The sequence below is a fragment of the Aptenodytes forsteri genome, unplaced genomic scaffold (assembly GCF_000699145.1).
Source record: "Aptenodytes forsteri isolate BGI_AS27 unplaced genomic scaffold, ASM69914v1 Scaffold534, whole genome shotgun sequence".
NCBI classification, from domain to species: Eukaryota; Metazoa; Chordata; class Aves; order Sphenisciformes; family Spheniscidae; genus Aptenodytes; species Aptenodytes forsteri.
The window spans coordinates 910,643-934,037 of NW_008795712.1; the positions used below are offsets into that span (position 1 = coordinate 910,643).

The 23,395-nt window shown below is 41.3% G+C and overlaps 1 protein-coding gene across 1 annotated transcript in view; it reads right to left on the minus strand.

Moving 5' to 3' along the window:
- The window catches only part of INTS9 (integrator complex subunit 9), an 87,207-nt gene that overhangs the window by 28,220 nt on the left and 35,592 nt on the right, over positions 1-23,395 (minus strand). Inside the window, exons 9-12 of the mRNA XM_009283443.2 lie at positions 19,539-19,650; positions 13,452-13,632; positions 10,942-11,002; positions 1,297-1,468 (exon numbers count right to left, since the gene is read on the minus strand). Of these exons, the coding sequence (XP_009281718.1) occupies positions 1,297-1,468; positions 10,942-11,002; positions 13,452-13,632; positions 19,539-19,650 (526 nt within the window). The remainder of the gene's footprint in view (positions 1-1,296; positions 1,469-10,941; positions 11,003-13,451; positions 13,633-19,538; positions 19,651-23,395) is intronic.

Below are 23,395 nucleotides of genomic sequence, written 5' to 3' on the forward strand. Positions count from 1 at the left end.
GGTTGAGTCACCATCCCTGGAGGTGTTTAAAAGATGTGTAGACGTGACACTTAGGGACATGGTTTAGTGGTGGACTTGGCAATGCTAGCTTAATGGACTCAGTGATCTTAAAGGTCTTTTCCAACCTAAATGATTCTATGATTTCTAATTACTTTGTCCTAGTTCAAAATCCACACCTTCTTTATCTGGCTAAGTTACATATAACACATCTCCCAGTTATACCAGAGCTTGTTACACATAAAATCATTAGCAATGGCCTAAAGGATTATTTCCCTTCTCAGATCTGAAGAGTGCCCACTGTAGGGTTCTGTTTCGATTACATCGGGTATAAAGAAGAGGCACCTGGATAGGATGTCAGTTTGAAGGAAGGCCTTGAAGTATTTTTAGAGGAGATGAAATTCTGGATGATATCCCCTTTGCTAGATTTCACAAAAGCTTCATGCTCTCTCTTCAATACTTTGTCTTGCTGTTAATGATTGGCATGGTCCCAGGATACAGCTGCCCTGTGGATCTCAGACCGTAGCTTATTCTGAGGTAGATAGGGCTTGATTCATTAAATCCATTAAAAGTAGGGTCAGCACTAGAAGCAGACTGGGAGAAGTGGGGGAACTTAAAAGACCTGTTTCGCTCCTGGCAGCCTGAGTCATTGAGAAAGGAAACAGCTCCCCAGGGTATTAGCTAGAGCTGTACCTTCAGCTTCAGATACAAACGTGTCTGTCAGCCAAAAAGTGTCTGAAAAAAAAGCTCAGCCAAAAGGCAGCAACGGCACACATCACTACTGCCAGGTCTGTATGGGGTGCACACTTCTGAAACAGCGGAGATGACAGAAACACCTTTAGAAACAGACTGTCTGGTCGCCTGAGGTTTTGATGAAAGGACAGAAAGGATGAGGAAAGGTTTGTGATTCCAATGGAACATGGAGAAGAAGCGTTTCTCCTTTCTGACCAGCATCAATTAGGTCTTGCCTGGGTTTAACTTGCAGCCAGCTGCTTTTAATCAAAAAAATAATTTCCTGTAGGCATTTTACTGCTGTGCATAACAAAGATTTTGCTTGGAAATGGCAGGAATGGACTCTGCATGGCAAAGGTTGGCTCTGCAGGGCTAAAATGAATTAAATGGCACAATAATTACATTTGTCCCTACAGTCAATCCTGGGGTCTTAATGTAGATGAGCTCCTACTGAAGTCAGAAGCTTCTGCCCCAGAACAAATGAGTAAAGCCCCTAGGATGTGGCCACACCTAACCAGAGCACACAACCTATTGTTAATTTGATAATGGTAACTGCATTTTACTTACCTGTGAATATAACAGTGTTCAAGCTAGATTTTCCCCATAACTCCATGAAATGAACCACATCCCCAAATCTAAGAGAGGGATGTCCAGTAAACACAACACATGGCTGCTTGAAGTCATTGCTGAAGTCTCCATGGATGCTGGGATAATGTTTCAATTTGTTCGTCTGAATGAGCTGAAATAAAAACAAAAATCCAGACATTACAAACTTTTCATGTCTCTGTGCTCTGTAGTTCAGTGTGTTTATTTACAAGAGATTATAAATATTCTACGGTTTATTTCTAACTCATCACAGGGTCCCTTCCTGCATATCCCTTAGATCTTCCAACAGATTTAGTCATGACTGTCCTAAATGTTATGAAAAGGAAGTCAGAGTATGGGGCCAGGTGCCTCCAAGTCCTTGCTCTCATTTCTTTGGTACCAGCAGTATGGTAACTGAGAGGAAACTCTGCAAACACTCCCTGCTTAAGAGTTTCCTGGAGTGAGCAGAGTGCTCAGCTGCCAAATTCAAAGCAAGCTACTTTTTCCTATTTGCCATGGCTACAAAAAGCTCTGGGCACTGATGTTTAACCTGGTTTTCTTGCATCACAGTAGTACCAGGCAATTTTGCCTTTAGCAGTATGTTGCTATGAGTTTCATTGGTATAATGGGTTCGCGCAAAGTCAAGTCCTCTGAAAAAACATATGAAAGAACAGACTGACTTGCCCTTCCTTAACTATCACTGAAACTAGTAATAACAGTGAACTAAGAGCAGTAAGAAGTACTTGTCACTAGAGCTGGCAAACAGAGTGTAATCAGCTATGCACGTGGAACAGATTTCTTTACTAAGGTGGGGAAGTTTATTTATCAAGGCACTTTTTGAAGAAGAATTTTGCTTTATTTCTCCTGCCACTGCTTTCTAATCTGTAAAGCAAGGTTCAACTTAAAAAGCAATTTAATAGACTAGTCTGCTAAGCACTTCCATGCAATATTTTGCAAGTATTTTCTTGGTAGGTATATGCTTCCATCCCCAGCCTGAAAATAACTGTAAATACATTTTTCTTAAAAAGTATGCAATTTAACACAAGGAAATCACACACTGAACAACTAAGAACATACACGGAAATAAGAGTGTGAAAGAGGGGAATGGTACTTCCTTTGTCAGCCAGTTTTTAAAGGAGGTGGGACTGTTCATCAAAGATCTCTCCACACATTGCTGTCTGCTGCCAGGCATTGCAACATCACTCAAAATACAGAATTCACATATTGCAGGGTTCAGCAACACGTTTCTGCAGCTGTTGTGCTGTGGAACCGCAGACGGTACCACTAATTAGCAAACAGCATTCTCTTCACTACGTGTCATATCATGATGTATGCATCATGTCTTTCTAGCAGAAAACCATGCCACGCGGGACGTTCCTCTTCATCGTAGCATATTTGATTTTCAAAAGAGGAACTAAGAAAGAACATTACGATAAGCAACTCTTCTGGTCTCTCAAAGCTGTAATTCATCTTTCCAGATTCTCTTTTATTTGTTAATTTTTACCATGCTAGATCTAACTCAAGATAGTGTGCCTACATGGAAATGAACAGAAAGCTAAGAATTCTGATGCGTCTTTAAGCCTCTTAACAACTTATGCACAACAAAGCACTTCGGAACTTAAGGTTATTACAGAATTAGGTTCTTAATTGAATTTAGCATCGCTGAACAAAAGTATTAACCCTACTCAACTTCTAGCTGTCACCACCTAAAGATATGCTTGGTGCTAGAACAGGCAATGTACAAACTTACCCTCAATACCCTTTCAATAATAGAAAGGTGGTTGCATATAGGTGCCAATATTTATCTTTCTCCTTTGCTTCCTTGAGTTTGGTCTCCTTCAAGTTCCCAACAGCAAATATTTTGCTGTGATTTTGCATTCAACTCCACACACGTCCTGTTTAAAACTGCTGTGCAATATCTGGATGGCTGGAACGGAACAGGATTGGGGCTTGATGCAAGATGGAAACTGTAGGTGGACACAGCCCGTTATTTCCATGTGGATCCTTGGATCATGGAGGAAGTAGCTAGGGGACTACACTTTCTGCAGCTTACTAGTAATATAAAATTCCTATTTAATCTTCAAGAGGGAAATTTGAAAAAAAAACATCCAATAACTGCTCTGGCAGTTAATAGGCACTGAATCTTGAAAACATTTCTGCAATTAAGACTGGTAAAGATTTCTGATTAACACATCTGGAGTGCAATATTTAGAATCTAAACTTAGCTTCAGTAATGAAAACTGCAGTTTAGCAGACAATGGGCAAAACAAATTTGATCCCATAAAATACTGGCATTTAAAAGAACGGGTAGGAAATGGCCTCATGAAGCTTTTCCCTGTTTTATTTGAGGGAAGCCAAAAGCCTCAAAACTGAAGTTGCAAAAGCAGTTTCCATTGGGTAAACTGGAAGAATGGAACAATTTCTACTTCAAATATTAAATGGGATATGTGACATTCCAGGGCAAAACTTTGTCAGGCACCAGCAGATAGCTAAGTGAAAGACATTTCTACAGCTAGCATTTATGTAACACACTTCTGAAAATCACAAACTGTTCTTCCAGCATCCTGTTTCACAGGTTCCTTACGATTATATATATTTGTATACAGTAGCATTCAAATCTTTGCTAAGATGTCAGAGCAGCACTCTATGTGCAAAAGCACTCTCAACAGCCCATTTCACTGCTATAGCTATACAAATGTTCACTGTTTATAAACATAAAAGCTGTATTCTCTTCAAAGCATTCTGGAAGCTTCAAATCCCTTCCTACTACTTTGTAGGGAGACACAGGATCTCTAATCCAGTTTTCAGGACCTTGGGTTGTGTGTGTGTCATTCTTTTTAATTATTTTTTTTATTTCCAGCAACAAAACATCTAGCGCAACACTGGGGTGGCACTGCTTCTAACTGGGATGCTAACTCAGGAGGGAAAAGGGACACATATTGAATCCTCAGCACCATGTCCTGAGGTGTGGTGATTTTTTTTTCCATCTTTTCTTTTTATCTTGGAAGATCTTTTCTGATAAGTCTACTGAAGCTCCATACCTTAGCTCACAATCTCCGATTCTCATAGCTGGACGTAGCAGGGGGGAAAGGCTACAAAAACAAGTTTGGAGGCATTCTACTCACTCCAGTGACAAAGCAGCTGGTAGACCGTAGTGTCTAGAGCAAAGTCTTTTCTAATTACCCAATCAAAAATATATGGAGCTGAACTTGCAAAACAGGTCCAACAAAATTTCACAAATCATTAAGGGGACTAAATTTGTAATGATTTGTACAGGTCTTTTATGTCTACAGATGAGATGGGTTATATAAGCACAACAGTCATTACTGCGTCATGTTCAGAGCTCCAACCTGTACCATGCCTGGGCCAAAACCAGTGCCTGGCATTTAGCCAACCAATATTTTTCAAAACGGGAGTGGTTTCTGGAAACCAAAAGCAACATTCAGAGCATCTTTCTACAGAAAGAACATTATTGACTGAAAGCGTAAGAGATAAAAGATGGTAAAGTACTGAACCGAGACTGAGGAGAGCTGTGTTTTTTTTAAATCCCAATCAGTTCTGCTTCCCTTTAAAGCGGTAGACTTGATTTACAGGGTCAGCAACTGCTGCTATAAACAGGATAAATCTCCAGAGCCTTTGTGTACCCTTTATTGAAGTGAGCCAAAATACACTATTTACTCTGTGTGTGTTTGTGTGTGTGTGTTCTGTATCCAGACTTTTGAACAGATGTGGTTCTTATCAGTGAATGAGCGATGCATTTATTACTTCACCTCCCTCACTCCCTTCATAAGACCAACACTAACAGGGGCCTAATTCTATATAATACTGTAAGACAAAACATAATGCTACACTATCACCTGGTTCCAGGTATTTATTAACAAGAGGCTTTTCCTAGCCGTTTCTCTTAGATGTTGCTAACAGAATCCTTAATAAGAGGACAGCAAATCCAAATTCTTCCTCCACTAGACAAATACTGATCAATATAAATTACCTTTCAAATTTTTCTGTTGTGGACATTTAGAGAAGTCTGGATTCACTTCTCTTATAGCCTGAAATCATCTATGTAAAGATCAAGAAGAAAGGAAAAGGAGCGAAAGCTTCTCATTTTGCCTTGCTAGAACAATTCAACTATTCATTTATAAAGCCTCTACCTCCACAAAAGGGATGGTGCAGAGCGTACAATCCGTGATTCCTGTTGAAATGGCTGGGGAGATGGCTAATTCCTCAGCTGTGGCTGTGTTGGGATGGGACATTCCCATGTGCTCAAGGAATTTGGAAGAACACCACAAGTTGGTTCTGGGATACCAGAATAACATTTCTAAACAAAAGAAATTACTGATTTATGCTCCACAGCATCTCAGCTAGGCATTGTGGAGCTTAAATCTAAAGCCTATTTAGACAGTTGATCCTAGAATACAACTGATACAGTGCCTTGGAAGTGAAAGCCACCACGTCCCTCGGCCAGCCTGCTGCATTCACAAACATTTGGAAACTCCAGTTTTTAACTTTGCAGAAGCTTCCAATGTTACGTTAGTTTGAGCTCCTTCTCCTCTCTCCCCTAAAACAGTAAGTGCTGGTGAAAAATTGAATTGCCACTTTTGTTTAAGCGTAGGGGAGAGCCATCCACAGAGCGATCCATCCCTTCCCTAACTGACTGTTTCTCCACGCCACTTCCCCAGTTTTCCTCCTGAGAAATCGCTGGCTGGAATGTAGAGCAATCCTGCTCCAGATCCTAACTCCCTCCCAACAGAGTCACAGCAACTTTTACCCCAGCGATCACAGAGAAATGCCTTTAAAAAGAAGCTCTTCTAGCTTGTGCACCGCTAAAAGGCTGCAGATGAGACTTCAAAAGCTTGTGCAAGAATCTGGACACTCCATTCATATTAACTTTAGTAGGAATTGATGTCCAAATCCATTCCTACAAGCCTGAAGCACTTTAGCCCACATTCCTTGCTCATAGCAGAGGGAAAGTATATTCCCTGCTCACTCGGACTGGATGTTAGGAAACAAATTGCCACCCCAAAGCACAATAAATTGTACATAGTGATTGTGTGGGAGGAGATATGAACACCTATTACTACATTAAAGCTGAAGTAACAAGGAGGGAGTAGAAGCATTTTGGGTTCTCTGCAGAGCTGAACAGTGTGCCCGGTTTTATTCAGCACAGCAGAACAAGGAATGAGTACAAAACAGGTAACATAAATCATAAACCTGGAAAATTTCCATGCAAAGAGAATGAAAAAGATTGAAACAACTTAGCATAGAGAGGAGAGTAAGACAAAATAAAAATAATTGTAGAGAAGATGAAGATACTTTTCTTTCTCCTCTTGTAACAATAATAAAGGGATAGTTAAGTGAAAAGCAAAATACAATCATAACTGATTAAAGGAAGTAAATGCTCTTTTATACTATGCATCAGGCACCACTGGAACTCATTGTTGCAAGAGACTACATCAACAATTTGGGGGATTTTTTGCCTTGTTTGTTTTTAAGTCTTGCTGTTTACACAGCTAACAGGAACATCGAATTTCAGGACCAGACAGCATGCTGGGCTGGACTTGTTCCGTCGATAATTAGAAGCTTATTTCCTGGCCTGTCCCTTTCTGATGTATCATGCCAGGCATGTTATTAATGCTTGCTAATAACTAAGAGGCATGTCTGAGTAAGTCCCTATTTTCTTCACACAATTGAGCAGCTAAGCACATCTTTTCATGATGGGCAATTTCCGTATAGTTTACATTGCACAAGCCTACCGTTACTTTGAAAAAACTAAGGCAATTCTCCACTAACAACCTATCCAATAGAAATGATCATTCAATGTCTGTTTCTGATACTCATTAAAAATTCCCTTACATGCTAGTAAGCAGAGCTCCTGACTGCGAGGTTGTGGAGTCAAAGATTTAGAGAGTGTTTACCTAAGACAAAAAGGCTGGCTACTGACTAAGGCTCTAACTTAGTAACTGGAATCCTCAAGTCCAACTCCTTGGTCCCTCCTAGACTGATGGTATGGCCATGGACAGGTTATTCAGGCCAGGTCTGTATTAAGACCAATTTACTTGGTAAAATTACACCAAAACATCATAGTAGCTGAGCCGACTGTGGATACTCTTTGCACAGGCATAACAGGGTTTCTGCCAGGGAATAAATAATACATTTGTTAAAGATTGTACTGAAAAGAGGATATATAGATGTTTCACGTTACGAGAGTTACATATACAGTGTCAGCTGCGAGATTTCCCCCCCCTTCTGTTTACACTGTTAGTTCCAACTCTGTATTTCATAGGAGAAAAAGAATCCCAGCTTCTCTCCCATGCTTTAGAAACAGTAGAATCACAGAATGGTTTGGGTGGGAAGGGACCTCTAAAGGCCATCTAGTCCAACCCCCCTGCCGCGGGCAGGGACATCTGCAACTAGAGCAGGTTGCTCAGAGCCCCGTCCAGCCTGACCTGGAATGTTTCCAGGGATGGGGCATCCACCACCTCTCTGGGCAACCTGGGCCAGTGCTTCACCACCCTCAGCGTAAACAATTTCTTCCTTATATCTAGTCTCAATCTACCCCCCTTTAGTGTAAAACCATTCCCCCTTGTCCTGTCGCAACAGGCCCTGCTAAAAAGTTTGCTGCCATCTGTCTTATAAGCCCCCCTTAAGTACTGATAGGCTGCAGTAAGATCTCCCTGAAGCCTTCTCTTCTCTTGCTGTTGAGATGGATTTGCAATTTCTTTCACATCTACGGTAAGAAGCCTTTGCAAAGAATTAGAAACAACCCCAACTCTTTCAGCCTTTCTTCATAGGAGAGGTGTTCCATCCCCCTGATCATTTTCGTGGCCCTCTTCTGGACCTGCTCTAACAGGTCCGTGTCTTTCCTATGCTGAGGGCTCCAGAGCTGGACACAGTACTCGAGGTGGGGTCTCACCAGAGCCCACAGTACAACAGCATTAAACCATAACCAGCTGTAGGTACTGCTAAAACTGGAATGCAGCCCAAGGCAGCTGAGAATTACGGGAGCTAAAGGATGACAGTAGCTCTCCCTCAGAGGATGGCAAGGAATCAAAGGCATGTGCTGAGCACTGGATATCTGACATGGACATCTTGGAGCTCTGTTGGTGAGCATGTGTCTCTTACATGTCAGTTATCTATATAAATCTCAATATGCTTTGATTGTTTAAGACCAAACTAAACCAAACCATGCATCTTACAGAACAGAAAGGAGCAATCTGATCTGGTGTTCTCAAGCATGTCTAAACTTCAGCGATTTATGACCTTAAGAAAAGCACTAAATGAAATAGCAGCCTCAGTCTTCCCTTGCCTGGGTATTACTTTGTTTTGGTTTTGCTATTAAGCCAGGCTTTTGAAAGAGTGTTGCTATATGCCCAGGGCCACTGCCTCCCACCATACAAACTGGTTTTGCAAAACAGCTGATATGTATCAGGAATTCGCAAGGAAGAGACCCATTTAGTCCATTGTGGGGTGGGGGTAGTGCAGGTTACTCCACTTCCCAGTGTTTACTCCACTTTCCAGTGTTTATACAGCAGCTGTAAGTGAACACCCAAACACACAGTCTTAGTAGTGTTAGATGACTTACTGTGAAATGTGCAGTACTTACTTCAGATGGCTGCTCAGCGCTGAAATGCCTAAAGGCTACAGCCATTTCATAGTCTGGGAGCCACAAGGATGTGCATACACACTATATTGTGTCATTTAGCACACTTAAGGCAACCCTTAGGCAAAAACGTAAGAAGCCTAAGATCCTATCAACGATATCCATGGGTCTAGATAAAGCTGTTTGTGCACCTCACAATAAAATGTCCCTAGCTTTCTGGGTCATAACCTGATGATTTGGCCTTGTCAACCAAAGCCTGTACCTGTAACAGGCACGTTACTCCCTCTGTGCACTGCATTTTGTCATAAGGAAACTGATCTGCTACCCACTGCTGTCAGTCCTTTCCTAGATAATTACCTTGATCTGCACATGAAGCACAGAGGAATGTCTCAACAGCTAAACAATAATTTGGCAAAATCTCATTATCCACAGGCCTCTGGAGAATATAAAATGTCCTAAAAATTAGAGGACACAGTTATCACTCTATAAACACAAAGACCCATCATACAAGATGGGTTAATTAATCCAGTCTTTGACAGCTGCATGTTTGGCTTCTCATTTTTGGAAGGGCTTTCACTTAAACCTGCCAGTTCCAGTGCATATTGTGAACTAAAATTTCGAAGCAATGCCTTTGGCAGAATATAGGCTGTCAGTGAAACCAATGATACTGTGGATCAACAAGGACACCCCAGAAAGCAGAGATGCAGGAGAAATTAGAAAGCATAGCCAGCAGCATGGCTACAGAGTCTTGTACTCAGAGACCAGGCTTTCGAATTGATTTATCGGTGTGAATGAATTTTTTGGTTACAAAAAAAGTGGTGAATAGGTGGCTTGCCCTTGAATTACAGAATTCACTGCTCATCCTGCTTGAAATGTATTCAAGCATCTGGAAAGAGTGAGGGCTTCTGGTCAGATCCTACTTCCAACAATGCCTTTGAAGCACCTACAGATGATGGACGTGATGGGTGATGGCAATTTCCAGAACAAGTCCCTGGATGAGATATCTCAGAGGAAAAAAAAAAAAACAATGCCTGAAAACACATTTAATCTCTGGACTCTTAAACCTGCAATGACCACTCTGCACATCTCATCAAACAGTTTTGACCACAGGAACTAAAAGAGTCAGTTTTCTGAGACTGCATGCCCCAAATGGCTCACTGTCTCACAGGAGTAGGATTTAGCCAAAATTATTCCCCAGTCCCATTTCTTCCTTTCCCAGTCTGCCTCTCATTTACCTCAGTGGGAAATCTACCTGTTCCCAGTGGAGAAAGTAAGAGATTTCCTTTCTTGATACATGAGATAACTCTTAAGGCATGAGTTATACCACATTTATGTAATGTTTGGCTGGCTAAAATGCCCCCTCAAATTATTATTTTTTTGCAGGGAAGATCCCCTCAACATATGTTGCAGGGAGATCCCCCCCAAAGATAGGAACCTTATTCCTCTTTGCTTCACTAGATACTAGCTCAAGTAATTTCATTTAAAATTGCCAATGACAGCACTCAGTGCTGCAAGCTTTAACTTTTTTATATCAAACCTCTCTTTCAAGACACCACTTCTGCAACAGACAACATGGTGCCTATTCCAGCTAGGGCGGTAGGAGCTGGGATGATTACACTGTCTCTGATAACAAGCTCTTAGTTTTACAGACTTTGAAATAAACTGCTTGGACAAAGGGAATATTCGTGGTTGCAGTCTGATAAGAGCAAACATTCAATCATGTGTACGCCAGATAGCCTTCTGCGGGGGAAGAAGTAAAACAGGCAAGCATATGTAAGTTATATGCTGAAATAAACACCATGATAATTTTTGAGTTGAGGGAACACCATCATTCATTCCTCCCTCACGCTCCTAAATTAATCACAGAAAGCAAAGGAAAAAAACCCCAAACTTGTATGAATAATGACACAAAACTATTAAATAGCTGTAGAAGCGTTCATCAGAAAAACAACAGCCACACAGGACTGTGTTCCAGAAACCCACTCACTCTGTGATCTTAGCAAACAGCAAGACCATGGTTTACTTACCTCAGCATGGGGAAAAGGAGGTTCTGGAAGATATACCTTTGTTTGTTTGTTATGACACAACCTTTAAAAGAAAAGGAAAATAAGCTGGGTTAGATAGCTGCGGAACATCCTGCAGTATCTGCTGCCATCTACTGTTAAACTTTCTCTGGAGAAAGCCATTTCGTATCTGTGGCATCAGGTGCAAAATCATCGATTTGTTTTGTTACTTCCAGTCTTTCTGCTTAGAGGACCAACACCTACAGGACACGACAACGCAGTCATAGCAAGATCACTTAGAGAGGTGCAAGACAGCTGCAGTGATTTTGTACACACTATGTACCAGAACTCCTTTGCTGTTGAAGACAATTTTGTAACTCAACATCCACGTCATTTCATAGTCCAGACTGCAGCAGTTTTTGCAAAGCCAAATCACCTGTCAACAGAAAAATTCCAATTGCCTCATCCCACTTCTCAGCAATGACGTGGTCCTTTTGTTCGTTATAATCTAATTCCCCTATGCATTTTATAATTGCAGCTACAATGTTGGTAAACTGCCTCTCACCATGACATAATGCTTACTGTTACCTGCTATTTTGCATCAATCATTTATTTTTAAAACATAAATATTGAAAGTTGTTGATTAGCTCTAGCCAGACTCCTGATTCATCCTATTACAGAAGTTAAAAAAAGATTATTTGTCAGAGGCCTGCGTGACATTACAAGTGTCTGTAGTGACACTGTCCTGGTGGCTTTTTCTGGGAAACACTACCTGTCTCATACTTTCTTCATTTTATTATAAAGCAATAAGCCTGGGTCAAACTAAATTTGATAAAGTCTAAAAGATACTATGAGCAGGACGTTTCTTTTAGCTGACTAAATAGTAGAATTGGAAGGCTGGAATCCCTGAATTTCAACCCCAGTTCTGACCCCAAACTTCTATTTCAACCTCCACCTCCATTTCTACCTAAGTAAAACATTTACCTTACAACATAAGTGTTTGGAGATTAGCTAATGTTGGTTATGACTTTCGAATATAAGCCACTACAGCAAAGCAGAATTCAAAAACATGGTGTCTGAACACTTGGGTGTCTGAATTGTGCCAGCTAGACACAGCAGACAAAACGACCCAACTGGCACACGTAACATTCCTGCTACTTTGACAGCAACTAACCCAAAGGATTATTACAACAAGATCTATGCAGCTATCACTTCAGCTGTTACTGAAATGCAATCACCATGTAAGTACAAACCAAACAATTAACTACAAATGATAAGAGTCAACACACCCTGGTGAGTACACCGAAGTTTGGCCAGAACACCAAGGCTTGATTTTCCTATTTTTGCTGAAAGTAACGTGATTAAAAATTAACCAGATTTCATTCCTCTTTACAATTCTCCTGAAAGATCAATTCACCTAAGATTTCCAGGATCTCTCTTTTCTTTCCTGAACGCCAGACTTAAAAGGAAAAGCCAACTTACTCTATTTAATAATCCAGAGCACCTCTCCATTTGTAAGAATTTAGGACCAGTTACAAATGGTCGGGTTCTCCTTTTCATGGCTCAGAATCACAGAACGGTTGAGGTTGGAAGGGACCTCTTCAGATCATCTAGTGCAACCCCCTGCTCAAGCATTGTCAGCTAGAGAAGGTCGTCCAGGACTGTGTCCAGTTGGGTTTGGTGTCTCCAGAGATAGAGACTCCACAACCTCTCTGCACAACCTGTTCCAGTGTTTGACCACCCTCACAGTAAAAAAGTGTCTTTCTTTTGTTCAGACGAAATTTCATGTGTTTTAATTTGTGCCTCTTGCTCTGTCAGTGGGCACTGCTGAGAAGAGTCTGGCTCCCTCATCCTCATTTCCTCCCATCAGGTATACACATTAATAAGATCCCCTCGAGCCTTCTGTTCTCCAGGCTGAAGAGTCCCAGCTCTCTCAGCCTCTCCTCGTCTGAAAGATCATCTTTGTGGCCCTGAGCTGGCCTCGCTCCAGTAAGCCCATATCCTTCTTCTACTGGGGAGCCCAGAATGAGACACAGCACTCTCCATGTAGCCTCACCAGTGCTGAGCAGAGAAGGATCACGTTCCCTGACCTGCTGCCAGTGCTCTGCCTAATGCAGCCCAGGATACTGTTGGCCTTTTTTTGCCACAAAAACACATTGCTGGCTCAGCAAAATTAAGCTTGAAAAATCTATTTTGCTTATACAGGGAGACCATGGTGTAGTTTTGGGGTCACTGGATAAGACGTGCAAACAGGTACAGCTAAAATTCACTCGTCAGGTACATCATTTAATCATAAGTGCAAGTACCAAGAAGGACAGATTATTTGAGTTTGTATGTTCCATAGGAAATGATGCTTCCCTAATTATAGAACATCTACTTACACACGCATGCACACCCTTGTGACTCAAGAAACGTGTTCACAATTCTAATCAAGTATATATTAGAATATGTCAAGTAGAGATAACCTGCATATATCTATTTACCATAGCTGAGTGTGTGAATTGAGGCTGATGAAGCAGCCCTTTAACACCTACCATTCAGCAAAGATCTGGGAGAACTCAAGGGAGCTGTTGGCAACAGGTGAGATGAAATAAAAAGGGACATTGGAGAGTCCGGCAGAGTCAATATACTGATACAGGCACTCCAGCAGATCGTATATTACTCCAGAGGGGTAACAGGGAACCAGCACATTTCCTCCATTCCGGACAGTCATAGCTAACGGAGAGATAAAGTAAAAATCAATTAACGGTTCATATTTAAACTTTTTAATAGAATTCCTTTAATCATAGAATCATAGAATCATAGAATCATTGAGGTTGGAAAAGACCTCTAAGATCATCGAGTCCAACCGTCGACCCAACACCACCACCCACTAAACCATGTCCCTAAGTGCCTCATCTACTCGTCTTTTAAATACCTCCAGGGATGGGGACTCCACCACTTCCCTGGGCAGCCTGGTCCAATGTTTAACCACTCTTTCAGTAAAGAAATGTTTCCTTACATCCAACCTAAACCTCCCCTGGTGCAACTTGAGGCCATTTCCTCTCGTCCTATCGCTGTAATAATCCAAATATTACATAAGGTATAGAAAGAAGCTATCGCATGAATTAGCAGAACACATTATGCATATGAATTGGGAGGAACACTTCTGATCATTAAATACATTTATTTACTGCCTTCTCCAGGCTTAGTGGAGCAAATGATTATACTCCGTTAACTGGGGGGCACATAACAGACTGAGCACATGCAAAACTCCTGACACGAGAGGGCGGTCTTGCACTGGCACATGAGGATAAATGAGCAACACAAAACACATTACCATCAGAATAAACCCTGCTCCATCTATTAGCTGTCCACCGGAGCGGAAGGACAACAGTTCACAGGTCTCAGCTGAAAGCACTACACATGGTAAACTGTTCTGCACTCAGTTTTCAGTGCTCTAGATGAATGGCTGAAGATGTGGTTATTTCAAACAGCCCTCAAAGTTAGAAGGGAGTGGGGTAGTGTTTCTCCTTCTTAAAAACTCTAAATATTTCTGTCCTTTCAATATAACAAGAACAATTTAAAACCTCTATGAATTGTGGGCAGCATGGGACTAGAGAAAAATGAGGAAAAGAAAAAAGAAAAATAGGTTTAGTCTGTAATTGAGACAGATCTGAGTACAACAGCAAAAGCAAGTACAGAGCAAACATTTTGTTCTTTTGGCAGAATGAATTACAAAAATCCTGTGCCTTATGGGAAAGTGGAAATACTTTGTCCAGCTCACTGAGCAATTGCTGCCTCACTAGGATTTCATCTGCGGTCGTGGGGTAAAACCACCTACTAATGTTAATTGCAGTGCAGCAGCAGTAACATTATGCATCAAGGCATTACACAAAAAGCTGTGAAAGAGCCTGAAAACGCATATATTACACCCCGCCATAATCACTTCCTTGACAATTTATTGACAAGCTTTGATGGGGTATGGATTTAGCACATTAAGGCTCTTTTTGCCCCACCTACATGCTCAAGGAAGATTTTTATGGCTAAATGTTTAAAGGTTTTACAGAGTCTAGGGAAATGCACAGACTCTGTAGTAGGATTTTTCACATGCATTTAGGTGCTTAACTCCTTTTAGCAGTCAGTGCCTATTACATGCTCCTCTCAACAACAACTGGTGGTCAGAGACACTTTCTGTATCAGAGTTATAACGTAACTGCAGTGTAGCGGATTTATTGCCTAGGTTTTCTCCAGGTCACATACAAACTATACCATCAAAATATTTGTGAGTATGAATAGCAATACTTTACATCTGTCTAGAACCTGAGACATTACAAAACATCCCAGCAATGTATTATATTATCTCTCTTACACGGGTTAAGTCTAAACTATCCTATCTGTAAACAGGATGTGAAGAGAGGAATGAGGAGATTAAGAACACTATTTTCAAAGCCATCTGGGGGCTGGAAGTTAAGCCTCTGGCTCCAGGACCAGAATTTGCATTGCTTCATTATGCATCCAAAAATTCTGCAAAGAGGAAAGATAAGTACCTATATCCACAGCAGCAGGAATGCTGCACAGGCCAGAGACAGGGGATGCAGAGCGCAGGGCGCATTAGTGATCAGTGGGAAATGCTAAGGAAAGGGGTACGTCTGCAGCTCTGTCTCTGCTCTGAATGAAGATACTGGCTGAAAACAGCAAGGTGTGCGTCTCCATGAAATGGGTTCCTTCTTCTTTCACTCAGGCACCAACTAGCTTCACCCGGTTAAGACGAATGGCTCAGTCCTCCCTTTGAAGAGGCTGGAGGAAGAGCTTCCATCTAATGATGGGCTGGTTAAAGAATTTGTCCGGGCCATAAAAAAATGTGGGTTTCATTCCTAAGCCTTAGCGTTTGAATTCACAGCTCTCCCTTCCCCGCAGCCATTGGTTTGCTATGGGAACCTCAAGCCTTTTCTGGTGAAAACAACCAGAAGTTCAAGATTCCTGGGACCCCAGAGAAAATAACGGAGGGTAAGGTCTTGGAGCAGATGCCAACTCGAGTTTCTGTTCCCAGGAAAACTACAGAGTTGGTTACCAATAATTAATATAAAATCACAATCCAGGGAGTGGAGCACTCTTCCAGCCAGCTGCCCTACCCATTAGGCCAGGGACCCAGGGCTGCTGGCCCTTTGAATCTCATGTTCCTGGCGGCACAGTGATGCACCTTTGAAACTGGCCTGGTGAATACTCCTACTCCCCAGGACAGGAAAGGACAGCAACGTGGCTGTCCCACCACTGACAAGGCTCTGTGCGACAACTATTCGGTTTAGAATACACTACTCGGTTCCTCGGTGCAAATTTATTTGTATGTGCTGTGGTCAGCACAGCTGGGCACTACTTCTTGAGGGTGCTCTTAAGTGGTTCCATAAAGGTAGAAGAATTACCTCCCAGCTTCCGCAAAACAGGCATGAAAACCTTTACAAGCATATTGCTTTCCATGCAAGCAGCAGGTCCAGTCTGGCTCTCTGCACCACTACGGCAACTTTCTAAAGTTGTCAGTAAGAGGACACGTATATTTGAAAGCCCAATTTATCTCTGTGACTGATGGATGCACTCTCTTGATAAAAGTTGTATAATAATCTTGGCATTTCAAATTTAGTCTCCTTCAGTAGCTCCATAACAAGTTGTTCAATTTACAACTCACAATGAGATACTTGCTTTTCGAACAGCTGCCACCACAAGGTCAAGTTGGCACCTAAAAAGCAAACTGTGCTCTTTTCTGCTTTATATAAACACACGCACGCACACACAGAGGCACGACCGCACACGCACACAAAATATCACAAACTGTCCCTACAGACAGTCTGGCAATTTTGCTGATGATGCCCAAGGCAATGTAAAAATACAATTGCTTTTCTTGAGCTGCAGAGTGCTGGTGCTGCAGTGCTGAGCACAGAAAAAAGGGGTTTGGGCTAAACTGAGAGGAACTTGGAGATGTGACAAAGCATGGTTTCAGTGCTGCACACACAATGCGGAGAGGAAATCATGCATGTGACTTGGTAATAATGGGAATCAGCGTCTACAACTCTACATGCTGGGATGAAAACAGAGATCAAGGTGAAATTTTCACACTTCCATTTCTGTGCTTCACAACACTTACTCACAAACATGCTGTTACCTCATGATACACATTTTTGGTAAATTTCCAGTGTCTGCTTTAGAGTTTTTACCTAGTGTATTCTCAGCTTCTTGTGAAGTCCCCTGAACATTTTGGAAATGGGAAAAATATATGAAAACTACTGTGCTCAGCTTGCCTACTCTCTTGCTTTTCCCAGTAACCTATTGCTTTTTGGACTTTTTTACACATTTGAAAGAAAATTGATTCACTATTTTCTTCTCCTGATGCTGGGTAGATGCGTAAATACTGCTGGTGTCATGTAAAAGACAGCCCTACCACTGCATTATTCATAGCATTATTTTATTTCTTCAGGTTGCTGTTTTTTGGCAAATATCACTCAAATTCCAGATTCTTACAACGGCATTATTTTAAGCATATATCTTCCTTTGGTCTTTAATAATTTTCTAATTTCTCTGAGTTGTCTCATTTAATATAGAAGCTGGCTTGAAGACCTTCTGCAAAACACCCAAAATAGTTCAGAATGTTTCTGTAAACCAGAACAACTTGTGCAGATAAACACCCACCTGTACCTACATATGTAACACATTTATTTATATGCATTCATCTTTTGGATTTTGCTTTGGCCCAAGCTACACCTCTAAGACTTTGTTTAATTTTTAAAAGCATTTTAATTAACAACGGTCTCACTCTTGTTTACTTAGCATACAGCTGTTGCAGTTCAGGACACGAGTGACGACCAAGGTGCTTGCTAGAGCACATTTGCCGCAGAGTTGGCAGCAGGGTAACGCGTACCACTCCTCGGCCTCTCCAGTACAAAGTCTAACATTTCAGCTCAGACTTGCTTCCTTGGTGGTTTAAGGTCAGATGATGGGACGTGATCATGCTACCATCTGTCAGGGGGACAGTCACCCTCATAAAGGTCCAGAAGGGACAGAGAAGGGCAGCACACCTGGATCTAGCACAACAAAGTCACCAAAGCTTACCTGTGACAGCTCATAGGGTAATAAAATTAACAATGCTTAAAAACAATGAAAACACAGACCATAATATCCACACACACATATAAACACATGCATCACTTAGGAAAGGAAGTCACAGTGTTAAGAATTAACACAGATCCAGATCCAGAGAGGATCTTTGGTATAACCCATGATTATCATTTTTATAAAATGCCAAAACACACTCTATTAAGCGGTATTTACACTAGAAGGAATCATCCTGACCCTGTAACTCATCTTTTCATATAAACAAAACCCAAACCCCACATAATTTTACCTTGTACATCCCACAACAGGACCTATGACTCCTGTTTGAACTGAAACATGTCCTAAACAGGGATATCTGATTTTGATTTAGAGATGGTGGGTGATGGAGGAATCTACCACGTCCCTTATATTATTTGCCTTCCACTACCATGGCAGTCTCATACTGGGACTGTGAGACGGTACGTAGATATTCAGCATCTGTGAATATGCACAAGGATTTTAAAATGGGAAAAAAACCCAAAGTATTGTGGTTTTTTTTCTTCTCCAAGGGTACATTCACACGTAAAAAGTGAGACTAAGAATTTGCACTTCAGTTCCGTTCTCAGCCTTATTCTGCAAGCTTGGGTAAGCCACCTAAATACCACAGCTCAGATTTCTCCCAGGTGTGTAATGAGGACCAGAACACTTGCTTACAGTAAGGATTCCCTGATTTAGACTTCTAATGTCTTTTGATAACCTTTGTAACAATCCTCCTGTCACGAGCTTTTTCGTCTTATTTGTAAAAAGTAGTTAATTTAAAATAAAGGGAAGATCCCTGATAAAAGAACGGGCAATATACAGCAGGGCAGACATGAGAAAGTGGTTTGATGACAGAAGGGTGAGAGCACAGAGGAACTGAGGTGGGGGAAGGGGAGAAAAGGAGAGAACAGCACTGATGTGACATTCCAAACAGGCTGGAAAATGCTGCCATTCACACTGATATCACAGCTTTGCAATTATCAGCTTTTCCAGCTGTGAAAGCGTCTGATTAGGTTTTATATTTCTGGGGTCTATAAATATATCTTGATTTTTTTTTAAACAGAGATTGTGCTGTTTGCTTTTGATATATTTAAAAATCAGGTGTAAGAAGGGAAGCAGATGTGCTTGTTTTCAAAACTGAAAGTCATAAAAAAGCATGTAAAGATTTTACACTGGCTTATATACAGGAAGGAAATAGTAGTATTTCAGCTGGGAACAATATCCAAAACCTAGGCAACACGTAGTCTGTTGGCAGCTAAGCGACATACTTAGCAAACCAAGAGCAGCAGATGATTAAATCTCATTATACCTGTTCCATTCCAAAACATTTTAGGTACAACTTGTGTCTCTCCAAGCACTTACTGTATTAATGACATCAGGAGCACATCGTAAAATCTAAACAGCTAGTTTTATGCCAGAAGCTATAGCTGGACAACTTATTCAATTCCAGGAATCTCAGAATTATTTCCCACCCAAAGCAATGAATAAGATGATAAAATAGTCGTCTTTCAACGACCTACCCAAGTTGCTGCAGAACTCTCCTACCATGCCATCTGGGTTAGCAGTAGGGATTTGTGTAAGACCCGTCAGGATGAGAACATCGCTATTTTTAAGGGAAGCCTGGTCCATGGGCTGAAACAGAGCACAGTGAAATAAAATAAGTAACATGAGAGTTATAACACAGGTTGCTCTGCTCCGCTCTGTACCAAGAGCAATACATAATAGATACAGTGACCAAGAAGGAGAACACGTGGAACACTTTAAACTTAACATCCCTCCATCTGTGGAAACGTAACTGGAGTTAATAAAAACACATACAACTGTTTACCTGCATACTACAGCCACAAACAAACAACGGAACTGTAATCAGATCCATCTCAAAGAGGTCTCCATAGACTAATCATTTCATGGCCTTAGGAGCTGAACACTGAAAAGACAATAATTTGCTGAGGATGTGGCAGTGCAGTCAGGAGGGGTTTAACACTTGCATTCCTATCTCTGGCTGCGCTAGTTTCCAACTCGCTTCCCTTTGCAAATCAAGGTGTCAGCTCTGATTTCCAGGGCTCACTGTCTACAGGGGGCAGTACCATTTTCCTCAGCCATTCAGTGGATTCTCTTTGAAAGAGGTGAGATCAGCAAAGGACTTCGGGCTCGAAGCTCTCAATTTTGTATATGAATCTGAATGCCGCACAAGGCTCTCCCTTGACTGTGAAGTCTGCTCTTCTGCCCGCAGTATTACAACCATGACTTTCAAATACTCATTTCAGATTGTTTGCGCAGGCCTTTTCAGAAGTCTGTTCTCATGAAATGGTAAATGGCTACTGCTGGTAGAAAAGAGAAATCGGTTTAGATTCCTTAATATGTTTATTTATCTAAGAAATAATCACTTATATAAATTAAGTTTTTTAAATGTAGCTATAATACCAGGCCAGACAGACAAGTATTTCCTTAAAAGCCAGTAGCTGAAAACAGGTGAAAAATCATAGATTCAACTGCACACACACAAAAAACCCCCACCCCTGAAAAAGTAGTGCTCCCAATGCAACACCAGAGCTAAAATAATAGAGAAAATATAACTTGGCTTACCAGTCTCCCCTAGCGAATCAGATGAGCACTATGCCCTCCTCCAATACCTTTCTTTGAAGGCTGTGCTAGAGGCTAAGCTATGTCAAAGTGAAATAGATGTCTTCAGCAGGCTATAACCTCTGATCCGCTGGGTCTACAGTGTATGTTGTACTGACGACCTACGGTCATAGGTACAATCCTAGATTACGTGGTTAAAGTGCTGAAGATAGCTATCACAAGCATCTATCCATGCCATGTCTGCTTCCTGGGGTCAGAAGAGTTTACATCTGCACAGTCTACCCTGCGGCTCACAGATGTAGCAGAGGGACTGACGATTAAATGGTCCAAGGAAATAGTGTGGCAACTTGGCCACTGGCAGGCAGTCTCATGTTAACGCAAATGCTGCCTCTGCCTCGACTATGCATAAAGGCTCACACTTTTTTCACTGAGGTCAATCGTTTGACATGTTTTATACTGGCATTTTATTAAAGCAGAATGAAAATGCATACCCACTTCTCTCCATTAGCAAACACAGAGTAGATATTCAGAAATTATACTTAAGCATGACCTGATACTAAATATATATTCTTGATACTCAAAATTTAGCATAATTCAATCTTGAAAAGGCAAAATCCACTTCTCTCTCTGCAGATGCAGTACAGCTATGGTGAAAAGTTAACTTTTAGCCTTGCTCTGTGCTGGGATGCACTTCCCACAGCTACTGTTCAAGCAAAGGTGGGCAACTGAAGCCAGCTGCATTGTATTTTATGGTTACTTACTCTCAATAGACCCTCTTCAGTCTCACCAACCAGGAAAGACTTCTACCAGGAGAGACTGATGAAGAGGTTTCCTCTACTGAACTTAGAAGATCACTGTACAGTTAATTCCCTTGCTCACAGTCCCTTAGTGCCATTCTTAAATAGCTGAGAAAGACCTTGCTCTGTTAAACATGCAAGGGAATTTCATATCAACTTTGACAGAAGTTTACGCTGTGCACCACCTTGTAGGACCAGACCTGTTACGTGAGATTTATTGCAATCTTTGACTCTCCATGGCATGTCCGTGAAAATGAAATGCCAATAATGCAATAAAAAACAATACGGAATCTGCCTGTGATAATGTACATAATGATTATGCCATATTAGATAGGCGTAATTTCAGCTGCTATTGCACTGAGGGCTTGCATCGATTTTTGTGGGTTAATGTAAAGAATATGTCTTAAAAGGCTTTTAGCGACATGTCTGAACCTGTGCTGTCAACTCCTGTTCTCCACTTCAGTGGCAACGGTGTCAATTCTAGCCTCAGTAGAGGGTGAGGCAAAATTTTCAATAGAAACCATCTGCCAGAAGACAGAAGTAAAGGGAACAATTAATGGTGCCAGACCAAACTCTCAAACAAACTCTTTAAAGCTCTTCAGTTATTTTCAGCAGCTATGAATACAGTCTTGCTGAACCCTTCACTGGCACTTCCTACAGACCCGCTGAGGATTTCACAAAATATTCCTGCTGCCGCATCCAAGATCAACCCAACAGCCAGCATTCACTGCACCCAGTTCCAGCTAATCTGTACATCCTGGGCCATGTCTCAGCTAACTGCTTCATTTTCTATCTGTTGTTAATAGAGGTGGACTGATTATTACAGATCTACCATAACTCTCTGCTGATTATAGATGTAACCTAGTTGCAACTTAAAATTTCAAGAAAACTTTAAGCCGTAATTTATACCAAAGAAGCAATCCCACTCTCTTCCCAAGACTGCTAATTCCCACCCGTGCTGCCATCTCCACTATGTCAGCACTTAAATCCCAGTGCTGGCAGAAGGGAGAAGAAGGGAAGGATTGGGTGGGGGCCCAGTTTTGGTTAGGCGAGATGAACCTTATCCTGTTTGCAGCTGGAGATAAGGAAATGCTTTCCAGGCTATTACTGTGTATATTAGACAAGATGTAAGAGGAAGAAGCATTTTTTCCATTTGTATGCCCAAATAATCTGTGCCTTGTCACCATAAAAAAAATGGCTGATGAGAGCCTGGTCAACTGATGCCCATTTTTAGTAACTACAGAGGGAGTTCCAGAAGACTGGAAAAGTGCTAAGGTTTTACTATTATTCAAAAAGCTCTGGATATGTTTTTACATAAACATATGCTGATTAACTGGATATCATTTTTAAAACAAAACACAGTGACTGTTTTCAAACACTGTTAAAAGATGGGAATTTCATTATGACGGCTCACCATGATTCTATGGAGAAACAGGTCAGACAAACAACTTTTTGCTCCCTGTGGAAAAACTGCTGATTTGTTGAACACAATTTTGACTCTGTGCCACTCAAGGTATTGTTATCATTACATATTGTCTGTCAAACATCAAATAAATGAAGAGCTGGTTGGCAGTTCACCACTAGTCATTACAGAATCACCATACTGTAGGAGCTTGTACTGGTGTTCACAGGGGATTAACACTAGGACAAAAACTATCCATTGTCTTCAACAACCATCTGGAAGCAAATATAAGACGATGATGATATCGGATATGCAAATGATATCTGGTAACATTTGTGATGTGGTAAATAACAAGGAAAGGGCAAACCGAATGCAATTTCAACTATCTCATAAGCTATTCCTTCAAACTATGTGCTAGTATAAATGCAAAGTGCAATGGACTGTGTGCTAAAAAATGAGGCGCTCGGAGAGCACGTGGGACAAACAACACTGTCAGCAGAGTGAATAGTCCAGGTTTCATCTCTTGTTAGCAAACAGAGTAGGTCCCTAGGGTGCCAGGTAACTGTTACCACTTCTGCAGGTTGCAGTGAGTGAT